The sequence below is a fragment of the Brassica napus genome, chromosome C3 (assembly GCF_020379485.1).
Source record: "Brassica napus cultivar Da-Ae chromosome C3, Da-Ae, whole genome shotgun sequence".
NCBI classification, from domain to species: domain Eukaryota; kingdom Viridiplantae; phylum Streptophyta; class Magnoliopsida; order Brassicales; family Brassicaceae; genus Brassica; species Brassica napus.
This window is the reverse complement of record NC_063446.1, coordinates 65,897,671-65,920,188: the sequence shown is the minus strand read 5'-3', so window position 1 is coordinate 65,920,188 and position 22,518 is coordinate 65,897,671. Positions and strand designations below refer to the sequence as shown.

Below are 22,518 nucleotides of genomic sequence, written 5' to 3'. Positions count from 1 at the left end.
CCTTTTTATAACATTATCCTGAGAAAAAGAAATACCATCATCTTCTTCCAACAAAGAAGTCACTATAAGCACTCAAATCCACTTTCCCCTTTTCTTTTACGTCAAAGAAAAAATGGCGGATATGCCGATGGACATCATCACCGATCTCTTCCTCCGTCTCCCGGCGTCGACGCTAGTCCGATGCCGAGTCCTCTCCAAGCCCTGCTTCTCTCTAATCGACAGCCCCGATTTCATCTCCTCTCATCTCCACCACACGCTCGAAACCGGAGACCACCTCATGATCCTCCTCCGAGGACCTCGCCTCCTCGTCACCGTAGACCTCGATTCGCCGGATAAAGTCTCTGACGTCGAGCACCCCTTAAAAGCCGGCGGTCTAACCGAGGTTTTCGGTTCTTGCAACGGTTTAATCGGTTTATCGAACTCCCCGACGGATATGGCTCTGTTTAACCCCTCCACGCGTCAGATCCACCGGTTACCGGCTGAACCGGTTGATTTCCCCGAAGGGTCGAGGACACGTGGGTACGTGTTTTACGGGTTGGGTTACGATTCGGTTAACGAAGATTACAAAGTCGTGAGGATGATTCAGTGCAAAGGAGGCGCAGCCGATGAGCTTGTGTTCGGTTTCCCGTACGAGGTTAAAGTCTTTAGTTTGAAGATGAACACGTGGAAGAGAGTCAAACGCCTTCTTCCCGCGATTCAGCTACTGTTTTACTTTTACTACCATCTCTTGTACCGTCGCGGGTACGGTGTGCTGGCTTGCAATAGTCTTCACTGGGTTTTACCTAGACGGCCCTGGACTTATCGCGTTCAATACTATTATAAGGTTTGATGTTGCGGCAGAGGAGTTTGAGATACTTACCTTCCCGAGTCTCTTGCGCATGAGAACATCGACATAGGGGTTCTCGAGGGTTGTCTTTGTTTGATGTGTAACCGTGAGTTTACCTCCGTTGATGTTGGGTCATGAAGGAGTATAAAGTAGTTGAAGGGTCTTGGAGTAAGGTGTTTAGCGTTCCGAAGCCGAAGAGTGTTGAGTCTTTTGACTTTATGAGGCCTCTGCTTTATTCAAAGGATAGGAGGAAGGTTTTGATTGAGGTGAAAACGCGAAGTTTTGTGGTTTGATTGGGGAGTAAGAGTTGAGGACGCTTAGGATAAAGGACTGTGATAGTTCGTATAGCGCGGAGTTGCTTGTGAGTAGCTGGTTTTGGGGTGTAAAGGTGATCCTAGTGAAGCTAAGAGAAGGAGAGAAACGTCGAGCTTTGGAAGATAAGATGATTGCAGCAGAGGAGTAAGAGGTGGTGCTATATGCTCATCTCTATTGGTTTTGATGAGATGTATTAGGTGCTCAAAACATGTTATGTTGTTACATTGGGAGATGATTTTCTGTCAAAGGGGTTCAGCTGGTGTTATGAGCAAAGCAACGAGAAGTTTAAAAATAAAACCAAACCATGTAAGGTAACTGTAATGAATCTTTTTGGAAGTTGTATATAGTATTTAGCTATTCAGGTGTTATAATCTTTCTTCAGGTGGAAGTGAAGTGGAAACGAAATGGTGTTTACTACTAACTCTCTTAACCCATATATGTTTAAAATATGTGTATGTAGAAGATACGTGATCTTTCTATCTAGAGTTGTTCCACGACCGAACACAACAACATAAAAGGTGTAATAGAGTGGTTGACCAAACAAAAGAGTGTAATAGAATGAATATAATAATGGTATATGCGAACTATGTTTGAGTCTTGTATGTTGGTATATTCGACTAAAACGTCATGTATTCTAACTGTAGGATTAAACTACTTGAGTCACAATGGTTGACTCAATAAGTAGTAGAACCAGTCAAAGTTAAAAGAGTAATTTGACCAAAGGGAATCTGATTTCATGCAACTCAACTGAAGTGAATGTAGGTTGGTTCTTGGGCATATATATCTGGGCTTCAGGTTTTTCAGCTTGGTCATTGGGCACATGTAGCAATACATTTCTTATTACAGCAATTTAACTGAATCAAAGTCTCGGATTGACCACATGGGTCAAAAAAAAGTCTGATTTAGCCTTCACTTAATTTTTATTTATTTTATATTAAAATTTAAATACAAAACAATGGTAAATAACTAGAAAACCAAAAGACATCAACTTATTTACTATATGTGCTATTCGACCTGTAATTTAACCAAATAACCCCACCCGGTTTTAACCCAAATTCTTTTTCTTCTTCCTCTTCCTCCATTTATGTTTTTTTAACTTCTTCACTTAAAATCAAAATCAAAATTTTTATTCAAATATTCACAATTTTTTTTTCTTATCTCAAAACGATCAATCATAGAGATATTTAATCAATTTTATCTTATTCGAACGAGTTTAGTGTTTTATGTTCGAGTTCATGTTAAAGAAGAACACATAGTATTACTAGTATAACTCAAACTAGTACAACTAATACAACTCAAACTAGTATAACTAGTACAACTAGAACTAGTATAACCGGTACAACTTTGGAATTAATATAGTGATATTTTGGTTTTGGTTTTGAGTGTATGAATGATGCTATAAAATAGAATGAGGTGGAACTACTGAGACATGTTGGTCTAATCTTTCTCCGATTGAATGTGTGAAAATACATAAATAGTTAATTTTCAATAATATTTGATTTGATAATTATTTGTTTACAAGTTGTATTAGTTATACTTGTTGTACCATTTCGAAAAAATACTCATCATCATATTTTTGGTTACAAAGCCAAAGAAAGTAGTCGTGGAGCCGGAAAGTTGCGGTAGAAAGCCAATTAGAAGAGTATGCAAAAGATGATGTAAAAATCATCATGAGCTCGAAAAGAATGCATAAGCATTCATGAAAATAAGACAGGAAATTGACCAATTGTAAACACATATACAAGAAGGATGTGGTAAAACTTGCATATTTTGATATGAAGAGATAACATACCAATGTTTGTTGTATTTCCATCGAGAGGATGAAAGCCCTTTAAGAAAAAAAATTATAAGAAAAAAATGGATTATGTATGACAAGTATAATTAGTACAACTAGTACCATACTGAATATAGTTGTACTTTGGCTTTAAAATTAAAAAAAATTGAGTTCTACCATATAAACACATCACTTGTACCATTTTTTATGTGTTCATACCAAAGTGAGCTATTTGGCATAGCTTTTGAAAACTTATGTCGTTTTCGGCTTTCTTATAACTTATGTTCGTAAGACTTATGTTCTTTTGGATGTTAAAACCTATGTTCTTTTGTATGTTAAAACCTATGTGTATTAGGATGCTTAATTTTTTTCTTTTGGAGGAATGTTAAAAAAATTTGTGATGAGTTTAATTACAGGTATTAGGTACAACTAATACAACATGTTAAACTACACAATTTTTTCAAGAATGGCACAACTGTTACAACTACTCAACATTAATGTTCAACCAAAATGTTTAAAACATTATACACATTTAAAACGTGATGCACAATACAAAATGAAATAACATAGTTTTACTAGTATTCGAGTTGTACCAGTTTATACATAGTTGTACTAGTTTTTGAGTTGTACTGGTTTGTACATAGTTGTACTTTGGCAATGAAATAAAAAAAAATAGTTGTACCATATAAAAATTAAACTTACCTCAGTTGTACCACTTTTTTTATGTTTACATGTTCTTTTCCCCAATACAATGAAATCATTAATTTTGTAAAAATACATTTCATGTACGTTTTCCAAAAATTATATGGACAAAGAAATTAACAAACGTTAAAAATATAAGGCAGATCATGCAAACTTATGTGATGGTGTTATAATTTCCAAAGAAAAAAAAAAATCATCACAAATAAAAAGAAACCTATCTAAATATTTACCAATTTGGCTAGGTAATTTTTTTTCAATATGCAATAACCAATGGAATATTTCAATTTTAGAACCTGAATAGTTGTACTAGTTATATTAGTATCACTAGTCTGGTAAATAAGACATAGTTAGACCAGTTATACTAGTAATCAACTGTATTGTTTGATACATAGGCAAAAGTTGTACCAGTTGTACCATAGGCAAAAACGATTTATTCTACAATATCATGCTTCATACTTTAACAACATTATATTAAACTTTAGAATCTGACTCATAACGTTAACATCCCCTATATATTATTTGAGAATCATTACAACTTCTTTTTGTAGCCACATCTCATCACTAGAATGATTCTTAGAATCATTAGAGAAATATGTTGGTCCATCTAATTATATAATAAGTTTTTTATTAAACTAACAATATTTCATCATTAATGTACTTTATTATTTCCTTAAATAAAATTTACGAAATTGCCTAATGTGGCTAAAGTATATATGAGAATTAATGATTTTGAATAATAAAGATTTGATAAAAAATAGTGTATCTTCTATCATATTTGTTTAATTTTAAACTATTAAATAAATTAAATAACCACGATAACCATATAATAAAAATTTAGATTTTTATGTATATGTTATATTTTGAATTTTTACAAACGGCTATAAATTACTAAAACTGTTAAAAGTTTCACATTCAAATTATGATCCATGGTTTAAAATTTTTGTCATGACAAAATACAAATGATTACAAAAATTATATAAGTAAAAAGTCTAATTTAATTAATTATTAATATTAATATATATATATATATATATCGTTTTAAATTAAACCATAAACCATATAAAATACAATATTTTAGTTTCAAATTTTACTTTGAACAATTTTTTTTGATAAAAGTTTTGAACGATCATTGACAACCTATTTTTTTAAAAAAAATTATAATTACTAAAAACTATTAATCCCACAATGAAAATTTGTTATCAGTAATTTAAATTTTTTCTACAAAAGATACAAATGATCAAAAAAACTATATGAGTAGAAATCATCATTTAATAGACATTAATATTAAAAATATACTAAAATATATTATCTATGCAGTACATTTAAATTTAATAACATATCGTATCAAATAAAAAAAAATATTTTGGATTAATAAAATTGATTTATATGTTCGCACCAATTTAATTATATATTTAAAGTTACTGACTTTTAATTATTTAATATATATTTATTATTTCATAATATGTAAAAATATTTAATACATAAAATAATTTATATATATAATGTTGATCTCGCGCAAGGCGCGGGTCTTAACCTAGTACATATTATTGATTAAACTGATGAAAACATTAGAAATAAGGAGAGAGAGAGGGAGAGAGAGAGGAAGAGAGAGAGAGGAGAGGAAGAGGAGAGAGAGAGAGAGAGAGAGAGAGAGGGGAGAGATGAGAGAGAGAGAGAGAGAGAGAGAGAGAGAGAGAGAGAGAGAGAGAGAGAATACACTTACCAAGCGATTTCAGAACCAAAGACGACGCACATGTGCTATTTCACGTATAGACGTATAGGATTGTGGATGAAGAGTTGAAGAAATGAGCGTTGGTTGGTGAATGTAATTAATTTTCGTGGTGGTTGAATGTAGTTGACAGTGAAATAAAAAAGAAAAAGACTGATTAAATTTACGGTGGGACCCAGGCGAGAGAGAGGAGAGATTTATTGTGGAGATCGGACGGCTCAGATTATAACATAGAGAGAAGATCCGACGGCTAAGATGAGTTTTATTAATGACATTGTTGTAATTATCTCATTCATTTTCTTTTGAAGATCTGACGGCTCACATTATAAAGAAGATGATCTGATCTAGTGGTTCGAATTGAACAATCATTAAAGGTAAAATGGTCATTTTCCTTTCCTTGGTCTATGTAAATATTTTTAGGATGTGTGAGATTTTTTTGACCAATTGATCCATTTCAGATTTTTTGTCCGGGGCTTCTGAGTATAGCTTATTTTCAACAGCACACAAACTACTAAGCAAACGGTTTTGATCCTTTTGCAAAAATAAACATACAGATTTAAATTCATATTAATTATCCAAAAGAAAAAGAAACAATAACACAAGAAATAAGATACTTGATGGAGAGTGATTTTAATTTATATCTTTACCCTCCCATGACACCGAATACTGTGGCAATTGCATCAAGAACAGCTTGTGAAATTAATATAATCTGTACAATAACCGATTATAAACCCTGAAGAAAAAAGAAACAGCTTCACAACATTCAAATGGCTTTTACAAAAAAAAAAAAAAAAAAACATTCAAATGGAGGCACACGTTACTCTTAACGTTTCGTCATCTAATATGTATCAGCCTTCATAGAGCCCATTTAGGATATTTGTCACCTAGTGTGTCTTGGGCCCAAGGCGCTTGTTTAGGGTTTCTTGCATATAACGTCACAATTGAGGAAAAGAAGGAAGCCGAAGTCTAGGCACGTTTAGGGTTTGGTTCATCTAAAGCTTTGAAGCTATCCCATATAGCTAGGGTTTATAAAATCTGCCATGGAAAGTTTGGAGCAGCAGTTGTTGAAGTGTATAACATTAGGCATACCCAGACATGAAACACAAACATCAAACTCGGAGAACTCTCAGACCCAATCACAGTTGATCTACTTATCGAGATATTCTCTCGAGTCCCCTTAAAGTCTATTGCTATGTTCATTTGCGTATCGACATTCTTGGCATCCATACTTCGTAGTCATGATTTCACTGAGTTGTTTTTCAATACTTCTTTGACTCGTCCACGTCTCCTTTTCAGTTTTCACCATAAAAGATAAGCACAAGTTGTTCTTCTACTCTTCACCTCAGCCTCATAATCAAAACGTTAATTCTTCTCTTGTAGCCACCCCTTACCATTGTACGTCTCTTCCCAATTATCGTCCAACTTATATCTCTAAACCGGTATGTGGATTGGTCTTGCTTCAAGGATTGGGAATAAAACAATGTCCGCTGATTTGTAACCCGGCCAAGGGAAAAGTTCTAACCTTACCCAAAGTACCTAGAAAAAAAAAGCACTCCCAAAGGAATATACTTAGGCTATGATCCGATCGCCAAACAGTTCAAAGTGTTGTGTTTGAGTTTGAACAGCTCTAGAACCAATATTACTCGTTGGATTTTGACATTGGAGTCTAGAAAAAGTCGGTGGGGAACGCTCGAACCCAACTTCAAAATTTATGGATAATAGTCCAATATATATGCATAAATGGTGTTTTGTATTTCGAGGGAAGGTTCGAAGGGGCTTTTGTGATACTTTGCTTTGATGTTAGATCAGAGAAGTTCAGTTTTATTAACAAAGATGAAGACATGTTACCAAAGCCTTTTGGTTTTTCTGGTCCTTCAACTTTGTTCAACTACAAGGAAAAACTAGGTATATATCGTCAGGTTGGACAAAACCTTGTATTGTGGGTTCTAGAAGATGCTGGAAATCATAAATGGTCAAAGCATAGCTATGTATTGTCTCCTTCGGGGTACAAGGTAGTTTAGAAATATATGTTTGTTGGAATGACTCGTAAAAGTGAAATTGTCTACTTGTGTAACTCGTGGTTTTCTTACGTTTTCTTATACAATATAGAGGGGAACACTTTTAGAAGAGTCAATATTCGAGGACCGGAAGGGCTTGAGCCTCTAAGAATTCGTGACACCTTTGTAGACTATGTGGAGAATATGAAGTTTATGTAAGCGTGTTCAAAAGGCTTTCTATATTAGATTACTTTGATATTCTACATTTTGGACGCAACTCTTTATGATGATGTTTATATTTCAACATTGTTCTGTTCAATTCCATATGTTCAATCTAACTTACACAATCTTCTAATGATCCGTTTATATTGGGAGCATATCGTATTGGACAAGCAAACTCTCAAAAGTTTTATTCGATCACATGCATCAGATCATAAGCACCGCACCATACATAACCAGATCAGCTGAACCAAATCAAAATCAGGGTACAAATAAAAAATTAAAAAATTGAATGTGATGGTTCCAAGACAAATGTTTTTTAAGGAAGTCTCATAAACCTAGAAAAAGTATTTGATTATTTCAAGTGTATAATCTTTTTCTTCAGGTGGAAGTGAAGGTGGAAAAGAATTCGTAACACAACAACATAAGGTGTAATAGAGCGAATATAATAATCGTATACCCGAACTCTTTTTAAGTCGTGTATGTTGATGTTTTTAATTCTGCAACATCTATATTATTAAAAGAGAAGTATCCATTAAAAATATTCCTTAATTTTTAAATTTAATTACATTTTCATGTCACTGAGAATTAAATTGAATTTCCTATTTTAATGCTTGTCTTTTTCAGTTAGATTAATGTGATTTCCTTAAATAAATTTGAGTTAAATGTAATTAAATGAACTTTAAAATATACCTATATTAACAAACTATTAAAATAAATATTAACAAACTATTGAAACAACATAAACTATGAAAACAATTTAAAAGTTAGCTTCCACGCTTTTAGTATTATAATACGTATACATTACCATAAATAAACAAAATTGATTAATGTTTATTACTATAACTTACCAATAAAATATTTTGCATATATATTAGACGTGATTCACTTATGTTTTAACCTTCCTTATTATAAACTTTTTCGGAATATTATCATTAATTTTTTTAAATAAAAAAAAAATATTCCAGCAATATCAACTTCATATTTTGAATATAAAATTAACTTTATTCTCATGATTTAGTTAAAATAGGCGGGTCAATTTATATCCCCTCCAATTGGGTTTTTAGAATAGTTGTAACTCATTTTCAGTTTGACCCAAACACATAATATACTAATAATACATTTCAATTATACGATTAAATATGAAAGAAATGTCAATATAAATTTGATCCAACATAGATATTAATATATATATATATATATATATATACAATAATATATATATATATATATACATCCAATCTTTTGTATAGTTACATAACTGCTCCAACAGACATTTAATAAATATATACATAACACGACACGATAACAGTAACAAAATATATGATATACAATCGTTACATAAACACTCGTGCGGTCGCACGGGTCAAGCTCTAGTCTATCTTATTAAAGTAGAAGTACCATTTAAACATGTTTGGAAACATTGATAGTAGTAGAAATCTATACTATTAAAGCAGGATCTTATTGTCATTTTTACCTTAGCCTGCCCTTTCTTTACTAACATTGCATGTTTCATTAAGGGCAATCAAGTAATATTAATAACACATCTATATTGAACTATTTTTTTCGGATCCAACCCACTGACCACGTCAGATCTCTCTTGAACCATTTGGGCCGATTAAGAAATCAGATCCAATTCTCACATTTTTTTTTCCTTTGGGCCATTGAGTCCAAGTTCAAATAATTTTTTTTCAACCATTCTTAATTTTTTTTTCTTTTCTTAATATAATTTAAGCATTCATAAAAAAAAATTAATTTTTCATTGAAAATTATAAATCTTTATTAAAAGTATATAATTATTTTTATTAAAAATATTAACCACATAATAAAATTAATTTATCAGAGTTATATCAACTTAATTCATTAAAAAAATAAAGTTTAATTTTTTAAACATAAATAGTCATTTAAATGAAAACACGATAAAGAAAGATAAAAAGTTTAAGTCTTTTATAAAATAAAACACAAATATATGAAATATGACATTTACTAAATATTTGTCAATTGAAAAAAAAAATGAAAATGAACCTGCGCGTTGAAAGCGCGGGTCAAAATCTAGTTTATCTTATTAAAATAGAAGTACCATTTAAACATGTTTGGAAACATTGATAGTAGTAGAAAAAAAATAAAAAATTGTTTGAAAACATTAATAGCAATGTATTAATTTAATATTTTATAATTAACTTCCTAAATCTACATATACTATACGAATGAGTCTATATAAAAAACAAATATACACGAATGGGCCTGTAATTTTGTAATATCTTTATATATGTTTTTGTGTTGGTCCAATGCTAATCAAACAAGAAATATGACATACATATAAAATGTAAACGTGAGATTAGAGATCAAACCAAGTCATACACACCCAAAACCATAACTGATCATAAGAATATTATTTCATACAAACCCAAAACCATATAAATTCACTAGAGTTATGTATAAACCACATATAGATTTTTCAAAAAAAAAAACAGATATACAATACTAGAAACATAATTACCCAACATACAAACCTTAATTTTTTATGGACTATCAAACCGGTCATTGTTATATTGAATATTCAACTGATCAAATAATTTGAAATGACATCGATTTTACCGCTCACCTTAAAATTCTTACTACAATGTTTATGGCTCACAACATTTTACGGGCGTCCCAGTTACATGACACAATGATGAAATACATAGTTTAAACAATAAACAAAGTAGTTAAGATGGAATCGTTAAATTTTTCATTTAAAGTTTGTATATACTATAAAACATGCACCCATGCGGTCAAGATCTAGTTCTTTTTATATGTCTTGTATGTTGGTATATTCGATTTGATTAAACCACAGTATTAATTCGCAATGTATTGAAACTGTAGGATTTACTTAAGTCACACTTATTGACTGAAGAAGTAGAACCATTCAAAGTCAATGAGAAGCGACTCATTTGAGTTCTGAAGAGAATCTAGCATCATGTTAATTAGGATCAGAGAACATATTCATGGGCTTGTGGGTGTCGAGCTTGGTCCTTGGGCACATGTGTTGGATATTGACGAAGTCTGAAGTTTGAATAAGTCAAGCGTAATAATCGGAGCTGAATGAGTTTGTTTCGTTCTTAGTTTGTTTCCTAGTATTTCTCCGTTAGTTTCTATTTCAAGTTGCTAAGCTTCTATAAAAGCTGTTGTAATCGTTTCCATTCAATAACAAGAAATCATTCAGACTTCTAAGTTCCTTTATCTGGTATCAGAGCAAATACAGTGAGTGTTCAAAGAGAGAAACACTACCGAGACGATGTCAGACAAGAACTTCACCACACCATCGGTTCCAAAGTTCGACGGAGATTACGATCACTGGAGTTTGCTCATGGAGAACCTTCTGCGCTCCAAGGAGTACTAGTGTGTCATTGATCCAGGATACGAGGATCTGAGAAGCGTTGCTGCCCCTGATCAAGCACAACAAAAAGCCCTTGAAGAAGCAAAGCTCAAAGACCTCAAAGCCAAGAACTACTTGTTTCAATCAATTGACAAGACCATTCTGAAAACCATCACTCAGAAGGAGACGTCTAAGCAACTTTGGGATTCGATGAAAGTGAAGCATCAGGGAGGTGCTCGAGTGAAGCGAGCACAACTTCAAAGACTCAGGAAGAGCTTTGAAATACTGGAGATGAAGATTGGAGAAACGGTAGCCTGTTACTTTGGAAGAGTCATGGAGACGACCAATGACATGAAGAATTGTGGAGAAAATATTGATGATGTCAAGATTGTTGAGAAGATCCTTCGCAGTCTCACCGAAAATTTCAACTTCGTGGTCTGTTCAATCGAAGAATCCAAAGATATTGACAGTCTCACAGTAGATGAGTTGCAGGCGTCGTTGCAGATACATGAGAGCAAGGTGACTGAGAAGAAGAGTGAAGAACAAGTCTTGAAAGTGGAGAACGAGCCTAGAGGAGCTCGAGGAAGAGGAAATTGGAGAGGAAGAAGCAGCTACAAAGGACGTGGGAGAGGCAGATCTTATGTGAATAAATCAGCCATTGACTGCTTCAATTGTGGGAAACTGGGGCACTACTCCTTTGAGTGCACCGAGAAGGCAAACTACGCTGAGTTTGATGAAGAGGAGGAGCTACTGCTGATGGCACATGCAGACATGAGTAAGACCGAAGGAAAAAGGGTATGGTTCCTTGATTCTGGGTGCTCTAACCACATGACAAGTGAATCTAAATTAGTTAATCATAATGGTATAAGTGTCTATTTATCTCTTAATTAAAAGTGAAGGTAAATATGGTTAAAGTAAGCATGAAAAGTAGTATTAAAAATGTGGTCGCTTAACCATGTGCTTTATCGTTTATTCTATTCAAATAAATATATGTAAATTGTAAATGTAAAATGTATGATAATTATTCATAACAGTGCATTAACACTTTACGTGCATCTAATAAATATTACTAAAATTAATAATTTCAGAAAATATAAATATGTTTATAAACATAATGAATATATTTATAGTAACATTTAAATTAATAGCTAATAAGAGGTTATAATTATAAATAAACATAGATAATAAAACAAAAAATCATATTTCAAATAAAAAATTTACACAAATGAATTATCTTTTAGTTTAAAATTTATCAGTAAACTAATCAAAATTATTAATACAGAGTATAAAATCTAGTGGATATAAAAATTCAGCACAAGTTTAAAAAAAAAATATATATAAAACAAAAGATTCGATGATTTGGATAATGACTCGCACTTGTCATCTAGTATGTCTTGGGCGGTTGGGCCTAAACCTGTTTAGGTTTCTTGTCAGTAATCCAGAATTAAGCAGAAGTATAGGGTTTGGTTCGTCTAAAGCTCAGCAATTCCATCTAGGGTTTATAAAATCCGCTATGGAAAATATGGAGCAGCAGTTCTCGAAGGGTCAATTATTAAGCACATCCGGACATGAAACACAATCATTAAACTCGGTAAGACAATACTCATCAGACCAAATCCCAGTTGATCTACTTATGGAGATATTCTCTCTAGTCCCCTTAAAGTCTATTGCTAGGTTTCATTGCCTATCGAAATTCTTGGCATCCATACTTCGACGTCATGATTTCACTGAGTTGTTTCTGACAAAGTCTTTGACTCGTCCACGGTTCCTTTTCACGGTAAAATCTAAGGGAAAGTTGTTTTTATACTCTTCACCTCAGCCTCACAATCCAGACAATAATTCTTCTCTTGTCGCCACTTCTTATCACCCTACGTTGGTTCCTGATTATCATCCAACTTATATCAGTAAACATGTATATGGATTGGTCTTGCTTCAGAGATGTGGAAAAAGAAAAAGGCCGCTGATTTGTAACCCTGCCAAGGGAAAAGTCTGAAACTTACCTAAAATGCCTAAAAAAGGAATAAACTCTCCGAAAGGGATATACTTATTAGGCTATGACCCCATCGGAAAACAGTTTAAGGTGTTGTGTTTGAGTATGAACAACTCACCCTATAGTAGTCCCAATAGGTTGATTTTGACATTGGAGTGTGGAAAACGTTTGTGGAGAAGGCTCGAACCCGAATTCAATTTTATGGAAAATAGTGGTGGAGTAGTTGGTGATGATATATGCATAAATGGTGTGCTGTATTTCGAGGGTAGGTTGGAAGGGTATTTTGTGATAGTTTGTTTTGATGTTAGGTCAGAAAAGTTCAGCTTTATTAACAAAGACATGTTAGCAATGCCTTTTGGTTTTTCTGGTTTTTTGTTCAACTACAAAGGTAAACTAGGTCTACATCGTCCGGTTGGACGAAAACTTGTGTTGTTGTATCTAGAAGATGCTGGAAATCATAAATGGTCCAAGCATAGCTATGTATTGTCTCCTTTGGAGGAGAATATACTCAAGATTACAAGTTTGTTGGAATGACTAGTACAGGTGAATTTGTCTACTCATGGAACTCTTCCGTTTGGTTCTACAATACTGAGAAGAACACTGTTAAAAGAGTCGATATTCAGGGGACTGAGAATCCTAGAATTATCAACACCTTTGTAGACTATGTGGAGAATATGAAGTTTAGATAACTGTTTTTAAAAGGCTTTCCATATATTATTTATTTATGAATATTTGGATTTCACCTCTTGTGACATTTTATTCCTTTTACGCTTGTTTGGATTACAACCCTAAGGAACAGAAGATCTGGGCTCTCCTCCTAGCCCTCCCCCGCAAATGGAACCTTCAAGGTCGAGTAGTCGGTTCAGACCTAGGGAACAATTGTTTCCAGTTCAGGTTTGAGAGAGAAGAGGATATTCGAAGAGTGCTAGATAATAGACCATACCACTTCGCTTATTGGATGGTCATTTTACAGCGTTGGGAGCCTGTGATCTCCAACTCCTTCCCCTCAATGATTCCTTGCTGGATCAAGATAAAAGGTCTACCACTCCACTACTGGCATGATGATATGGTGTGCAGAGTAGGACAGGAAATCGGCACTCTGGAGAATCATGAACTGACAAAAACAACTGCAAGGGTCAGAGTCTCAGTAGATGGACTCAAACCCCTGATAAAAGAAGCCATAGTTGAGTTCGACTCTGGAGAAGAGATATCTGTCACCTTAGAGTACGAGAGGCTCGAATCTCATTGCTCTTGCTGCTTCTCACTCCTCCACCCGAGGAAGTACTGTCCAAGTAATAGAGAGGAAGACCTAACCTGGAACAAAATTTCAACATCAAATATAGAGATGGTTAGGTACTCTTCAGATCCTGGGTACCCAAAACTCGATGAGAAGAAGAGAACGGAACCAGCCATAGGAGAAGCAAACACGATCCAGCATGCTTTCAAAGCTAGAGTGGACAGACATGGAAATCCTTTTGGAGAAAGAGTTAGTACTAAGCAAACTCGAATCCCCCCACCATTTGCTTCTATGAGGACGACAGATCCAAGCACTCAATCTTGGTTTCAAAAAACTACAAAGGAAGGCCCTCTGCAGAACCCCCCACAATACACAAAAGGAAGATACACTCAAGCTGGAGATGAGAAAGGAGGAAGAGACCTCTTCTCCCAGAGAAGTCAGGGGCAATGGAGACCTAAACAAGTACTAGAAGCTGATGCAGAAGGAAACCGAGACCCAGTGAACCAGAACCAAGACAAAGGGGATGAGGATTCACAGCTGGGAACTCCTCTACGAATCCTTGATAACCAGACAATCGCAAAACAGGCAGTCATGGAGGATCTACACGAGGTTACTAGGCAATACCTCAACTGTGCTGACCCTGTTGAAGCAGCAGCACGTAGACAAAGAGTTCTCTACACAGATGCCAATGGGCTGATGGAGGAGACAGCTGCAAGAATTTTAGCGTCTTCACAAGCTCTGCACCACAACATTGAGCTTCGACATGGGATCGATAGTAACCCAGTAACCGCCCCTCCACGGCAAGAGGATAACGTGCAAGTCCCTATCCTCCAAAGCAGAGCAGATATCCAAACACCACCCACTCGCCTAGGAGAAGATATGGGACTCACCAACCTCTTCAATAAATCTATACAGGGACATTCACAAGAAGAAACCCGCGGGGAAACTGCAAGATCCACAAGGATCAAATCAGTCATTGTTAGCCCACTAACATCACAAGCAGGCCCTCAAGAAGAAGACTCACCTCTGATCCCAGCAGATGGAGAAAACTTAGGAGAGGCTCAAGCAAAAGCACGACGAAGGCTCTGCAGATCCACAAGACGAAGGCCTGTCAGATATAGCCCAAATATCCTGAGAGGCTCTAGTTCAAAGAAAAGAAAACTCTCACAGATTCAGAACTCACCGATTAGAGGGATGCAAGTGTTAGACGGGGGACCTAATCGAGGAAAGACTCGGAAAACATCGAAGAAGAAGTCACTAGCAGAAACGTCGCACTCCTCAAATCCTCCTATCCAACTTATCCCTGCTTCAATCAAGAGAAACCCGGATTTTCGGGTCTCTCCACACCCGGGTCCTTAGTAATTGTGAGCTGGAACTGTTGTGGGTTGGGGAATCCCACAACAGGCCAGAGACTGAAGGAGATTCATAAGAAGAACACTCCTAACATCATGTTTCTCTGTGAAACCAAAAACCCACGGAGATGGTTAAGAAGGAACTAGAATGGTTCAACTCCGACAAATTCATGGCGGTTCCACCAGTAACTCCTGGCAGCGGAGGACTGTATCTGACATGGAAACAAGACTTAGACCTCAGAATCAATTCGGCTACAAAGAACTTCATTGATACATCTATCTACTACAAAGGGAAAAATTTCAGACCACGTTCGTCTACGGTGAACCGGACCACACAAAACGTCTAGAACTTTGGGATGAGATATCAAACCTGCGAACGAACTCAGAAGATCCTTGGTTCTTAACTGGAGATTTCAATGAGATTGTGGACAATACAGAGAAGTGTGGAGGACCTGTCAGGGCTGAAGGAACTTTTGTTAACTTCAGATCTTTTCTCTCTAGTAATGGTCTATTTGATCTAAAGTATTCAGGACCATTCCTATCTTGGAGAGGACAAAGACACTCACATCTAGTTCAGTGCCGCTTGGATAGGGCTATAAGCAATAGCGCGTGGGCAGAGCTATTTCCAGCTTGCAGAAGTCAGTATCTTAAATTTGAAGGTTCTGACCACCGCCCCCTTCTGTCTTTCTTGAACACTGCTGCATAACGAGGGAACAAGCTGTTCAGATTTGATAGAAGACTCAAGGAAAATACGGAAATCAAACAACTCATCCATGAAGTATGGAATGCTCAGGATAACCTCGCAGTGGAGTTTAGACTAGCTAAGTGCAGAAAGGCTATTTGCAACTGGAGCAAAACTCACCACGAAAGCAGCAGCAAGGCCCTAGAGACCCTAAAGCAACACCTCGAGGAAGCTATGACAGACCAATCGGCTGATGAAGAGCTAATTAGAGAAATCAATAAGAAGCTTCTCCTCCTGTACAAAGCGGAAGAAGAATTTTGGAAGCAGAGAAGCAGAATTCTTTGGTTAACTCTAGGGGATTCAAACACTGGTTATTTTCATGCTACCACTAAAGGAAGGAAAGCAAAAAACAGGATGTCTGTGATAGAGAATGATGAAGGAGTACCTTTCTTTGAAGAAGAACATATCTCGGAGGTGATATGCAAATACTACTCCTCTCTATTCACAAGCTTGCCGTATGATGGAACAAGGACAGTGGACAAAGCACTTAAACCATGTGTGACGAGGGAATAAAATGAGAAGCTAACAACTATCCCAACCGCTAAGGAAATCAGAGAAGCTACCTTTGCCATCCACCGTGATAAGGCACCTGGTCCTGATGGCTTATCCGCCTGCTTCTTCTAGGCAAACTAGGAAACGGTGGGTCCAGCCGTAGTCGAAGAAATCCAAAGCTTCTTCACCACCAGTAACCTCGCACGACAAATCAACAATACGGTGGTTAGACTGATCCCCAAAACAACTACAGCAAAAATAGTTGAGGACTACAGGCCAATAGCTTTATGCAACGTGTACTATAAGATCATATCTAAGCTATTATCTCTACGCCTGAAGCCGGTACTAGCAGGAATCATCTCCGAAAATCAATCAGCATTCATACCGGGGAGAGCAATAGCTGATAATGTTCTCATAACCCATGAAGTCTTACATTTTCTCAAGAACTCAAAGGCAGAAAAAAAAATGCACAATGGCTGTTAAAACAGACATGTCAAAGGCCTATGATAGAGTGGATTGGAGCTTTGTATCTTTAGTTCTCAAGAGGCTAGGTTTTCATGACATCTGGATAAATTGGATCATGCAATGCATCACAACGGTTCACTACTCCTATCTAGTCAATGATTCAGTTTACGGGAATGTAAAACCTTACCGTGGGATCCGTCAGGGAGACCCTCTCTCACCATATATTTTCATTCTCTGTGGAGAAGTCTTGACGGGTCTGTCTCGAAAGGCGGAGAGAGATGGCACTCTTCAAGGAATCAGAGTTGCTAGAGCATGTCCAATAGTGAATCACCTATTGTTTGCGGACGACACCATGTTTTTCTGCCAAGCAAACCGGAAAAGCTGTGAAAAATTGGTCCAGATCCTCTCGGAGTATGGTAAAGCTTCAGGACAGAAGATAAATAAAGCTAAATCCTCTGTGACCTTCTCTTCAAAAACTCCACTGGAGGTCAGAGCTACTGCAAAGACAATTTTGGGAATCAGTAAAGAGGGTGGACTAGGTAAATACCTTGGACTCCCTGAACATTTTGGGAAAAGGAAAAGAGATTTGTTTACCTCAATCGTGGACCGCATACGCCAAAGATCCCTCAGCTGGTCAACTCGATTCCTAAGCCGAGCAGGAAAGCTGACGTTGCTTAAAGCTGTCCTGCTGCAATCCCTACATATACCATGAGCTGCTTCCAAATCCCTGTAAGCCTTTGTAAACGCATACAATCAGTTTTGACGAGGTTTTGGTGGGATGGAACTGAAGGACAAAAAAAAAGATGTTTTGGGTTTCTTGGGATAGAATGACAGCTCCTAAAGCTTTGGGAGGTTTGGGTCTTAGGGATATACAACTCTTTAATCAGGCTCTCTTGGCTAAGCTAGCATGGCGAATCATCACAGTACCGGATTGTCTACTAGCTAGAATACTTAAAGGAAAATACTGCCAACGGACGAGCTTCCTAGACGCAAATCTACCGAGTACTTGTTCACATGGTTGGAGGAGTATTCTCTTTGGGAGGGACCTTCTAAAGGAGAACTTAGGCAAGGCCATAGGGAATGGGCAGACAACTAGAGTATGGAAAGACTCATGGATTTCTCTAGAAGAAGATGTCAGACCTCTAGGACCCCAAAGAGAAGAAGACATGGACCTCATGGTCTCGGACCTACTAACTACAGACATGAAATGGAACGGAGCTAGGCTAAAGGAAATCTTACCTATGATGTCTGAGAAGATCCTCTGTATTCAGCCAAGTAGAAGTGGAGTGGAAGATAGGTTCATTTGGCAACCGCTCCCTTCGGGAGTCTATTCGAAAAGGTCCGGCTACTTCTCAGCTGCTAAGAAAGCCCAAATTCCATCAGTGAGCACATGTGATGATTTCAAGTGGATAAATGATGTGTGGAGAAGCTCGTGCTCACCAAAACTGCGACTCTTTCTCTGGTCGATTATCAACAATGCACTTCCCATTGGGGAAAACCTACAGAACCGAGGAATGATATCAGCAACTAACTGTCCTAGATGCAACGAAAAAGAGACAAAAATGCACATCTTCTTCACCTGTCCTAGTTCCAATCTCACACGCAGTTCACATAGCTGCAGGAATGGACTTCACAGAAGCTCTTACAAGATTTAGGAGAACAATCTGTCTACCCCCGACAGTAGTTGTGGGAGCAATCGTGCCGTGGATAGTGTGGTCGCTCTGGCTCTCCAGAAACACTCTGATATTTGAAGATAAGAAGATAACCCCCGAGGAAACGACAACAAAAGGACTTCGATTAGCCCTAGAGTGGAACCAAGCTCAAAGGAAAGAGATTACAAATAGTTCCTTACCTGAAGAATCACGAGATCGAGTCCACACAACCTCAGACAACTCTCCAATGAACGGATCGACCACATGTAAGACAGACGCAGCTTGGGACAAGAACCGTAAAAGGGCAGGTTTAGCTTGGAACTTCTCAGGCCCGACAATACCTAGTCCAGTAGAAGGCTCGCTGGTGCAGGACTTTATCGCCTCTCCTCTGGTCGCAGAAGCTTTGGCCCTGCTGACAGCTCTCGGATCGGCAAAGGATCTCGGCATCACAAAACTTGAAGTCTTTTCAGACTGTGCAACGCTCATCGGAGCAACTAATGGCAGGATCCAGAGCAAAGAGTTGATCGGAATCGTGAGTGATATACGATCAATCTCGTCTGGATTCACCTCTCTATCTTTCTCCTACTTTCCTAGATCAAAGAACTCTCTTTCAGATTGTCTTGCAAAAACTGTGCTTCGTGCTTCTGTATCAAACCCTTCTGTATCAAACCCTTTAGTGGGCTAACGGTTTTGGGTCATGGCCCAAATTTATGAATGCATTTTAGTGACAAAAAAAAAAGGATTACAACTTTATAATAGTTTTTGCTACAAATTGAGCATTGAATACATACTGTTCTGTTTTTTTTTTTTGTTTAATCTTCTCCATCTCTCTCTTCTCAAGATCTTTATCTTCCCTCACACGTTAGGCTCGTTATTGTTTCGTCGGAGTACACGTTTTAGCAGTGGCATCTAATACGTTCAAGCTAACTTACACAATCTTCTAGCGCTCCATTTTAAATGGGAGTAGAGCAAATCTTATTGGACAAACAAACTCTCAGAAGTTTTATTCGATAATATGCATCAGATCACAAGAACCAGACATAACCAGATCAGCTGAACCAAATTAAAGCATGTACTAATACTACAGACTTAAACCAAATCATACAAAATAAAAAATCACGGTACAAATGTCCTCTCTAGTGCACGAGTTTTCTCAAAACGGACTATGCGCGGTGCTCGAACCCGGTAAAGCCCATTCATGTTGAATAGTGTCGAGATCATCCTTCTCAGCGCCCAGCGCCAAAGCTCTGTAGCCAATTTTGCAAATGCAACAGTACAATAATCAGGACTTGGACCAATGCTAGAATGAAACAATGTTCGATGATGACGATGATTCAAGAAAGTCTAGAAGGAGATAGATATAACTTTGATGCATCAAAACCAAATCGATAATATGCATCAGATCGCAAGCACCAGACATAACCAGGTTAGCTGAAACAAAGTAATGCTTGCAATAATACTACAGATTTAAACCAAATCATACAAAATCAGGGTACAAGTGTCGTCCCTACTGCACGAGTTTTCTTAAAACGGACTCTGCGCGGTGCTCGAATCCGGGTAAAGCCCATTCATGTTGAATAATGTCGAGACCATCCATCTCAGCGCCCAAGCTCTGTAGCCAATTTTGCAAATGCAACAATCAGGATTTGGACCAATGCTAGAATGAAACAATGTAGGATGATGACTGATGAGGATGATTAAAGAAAGTCTAGAAGGTGCTTGTGATAGATATACCTTTGATGCGTCAAAACCAAATCCACCCATTTGCATCATTCGCTGTGTATCATCAATAGCTGCACAAGAAACAGATAACTTGCAATGAGTAAAGAGTTTTGTGAGGAGAAATGGTGTCCATTAATTAGTAGTGTACGTGAACACTAACCATTTTCATCTTCAAGGCTGAGACTAAATAAGCCTCTTAATCCGAACAAGTTTAAGAAGTACCTAAGACATGGAAGAACAACAGCTCATGAAACAAGAAAATGTAAACAAAACCCATATAAAGCTGACATGTAGTGTCATCCTCTATGTGACTAGATACATACCATGAACAGCTTCTCACATAGCTAACATTGGCTGTAAGATAAGATACGAAGACAGAGATACTAAAGCATTGTAGAGTCAGTAAAGGAGCATCTGTGAAGCTAAAAGGAGGATAATATGGGACGAATTATACAAAGGGAAACGAACCTTCAACAAATTCAGAAAAGAAGAAGTTGACTTATGCAAAAGTGTGTTCAAAAGGCTTTCATATGTTATTACTTGAGACTTTATACTTTGGAAAACAACTCTATGAGATATTAAGGTTGTTTTGGATTTAAACTTTATGCTATTAATTGAGCACTATTGTTCTGTTTTTTTGTGTCTCCCTTGTCACTCATTTCATCCCTCTCTCTCGATCTTCCTGACTCTATATCATGATCTTTATCTTCGCTCAAGACCTCTCTTCAAATAAGATCCAAACATAATTTTTGCTAGAACACTTTCAATAGAAAACTCTAACTCTACTAATTTCATCCCAGAGGAGTTGATATTTAAAGACACATCTTAATTCTTCAATAGGCATACTTCACTCTGTTGGATTAAACGAATCTATTGAATAAGAGAAGAATCACAGTCCAAATCAAAGAATCAAGCATAAGCCTCATAAATCTTTAGTCTGATTCACTTCATATCACACATAAAACTTAAGATGCTCTCAAATGAGTTATATATGTGAAAAGAATATTTACAGAAAAAAATCTTATAAGATAGATGAAAAAATTAAGAGTCTAAAAAGCATGTAAATAAGTTAGTTAAAATTTCTAATAAAATTTATAAGAAATATAAACAATAAATTAGCATAAAAACAACATAAAAATGATAGAAGGAAAAAAAATATGAATTTATCAATACAATAATATATTATCTATGTACTCTAATCAACAAACTAAAACACAAAAATTTACAAACTTCTACATTTAAAAAAGTCTCAAAATTACAATGAACAAAAAAAATCTCAAAAAAATCTCAAAAGTATCTAAATGGTTTGCTATCTTAAGGTTAGCATTTAACAACTATGAAATCAATTATCAAAGTATGTAATAGTTTCCAAAGAATCTTCATGAAACTCTAAAACAAACAAATATTGTTTATTATACCAAAATAATATTTTTTCATACACATATAAATTATATTATATTGTAATGCATTATATAATCATATAAGATTCACTACTATTAAAAATAACGAATTGGATAGAAATCTTTAATCATGCATAATTTGGTATTCCTGGAAGCATGAGAGATCAATTGGAACTAGTTAGACATGCTTAAAGTGAATGCCATGCATGGTTTGACGTGAATTCAGATCTCCCATTGGACGCTAACTCTCAAGCCTTATGCTTGCAGAGGATATGATTGGTAGATGGATCTTGATCCTCAAATTCATAGTACAGTGGATATGGTTGTGGCATGATGAGGCAGGGTAGGAGAAATTGTTTGGTTTTCGAAACAAAGAAAGATGCATGTCACCTTTGCATACGAAACTGGATGCAATAATTACGAAAGTATGTTTCAACACACTACATGTCATCATTTTGGAACGGTTTGTAAGGATGTCATTTCAATAATTCAAAACCCGAATGCTTGGACAAGTTTTTTAACCGAACTAGCTGAGATAACATCTCT

The 22,518-nt window shown here is 36.2% G+C and overlaps 2 protein-coding genes and 3 pseudogenes across 2 annotated transcripts; all 5 read left to right on the top strand.

Moving 5' to 3' along the window:
• Positions 1 to 1,267, top strand: LOC125583280 (annotated as a pseudogene).
• A 5,181-nt stretch (positions 1,268 to 6,448) lies between these two features.
• LOC125583279 lies at positions 6,449 to 8,656 on the top strand (annotated as a pseudogene).
• A 2,183-nt stretch (positions 8,657 to 10,839) lies between these two features.
• LOC106383238 lies at positions 10,840 to 11,811 on the top strand. The gene is made up of 2 exons (XM_048749914.1): positions 10,840 to 10,903; positions 10,961 to 11,811. Exons 1-2 carry the CDS (start codon positions 10,840 to 10,842, stop codon positions 11,809 to 11,811), a joined length of 915 nt encoding a protein of 304 aa, XP_048605871.1.
• A 463-nt stretch (positions 11,812 to 12,274) lies between these two features.
• On the top strand, positions 12,275 to 13,444 carry LOC106383237 (annotated as a pseudogene).
• Positions 13,445 to 18,025: 4,581 nt separating this feature from the next.
• On the top strand, positions 18,026 to 19,535 carry LOC106383236. The gene is made up of 2 exons (XM_013823361.1): positions 18,026 to 18,731; positions 18,805 to 19,535. Exons 1-2 carry the CDS (start codon positions 18,026 to 18,028, stop codon positions 19,533 to 19,535), a joined length of 1,437 nt encoding a protein of 478 aa, XP_013678815.1.
• The last annotated feature ends 2,983 nt before the right edge of the window (positions 19,536 to 22,518 follow it).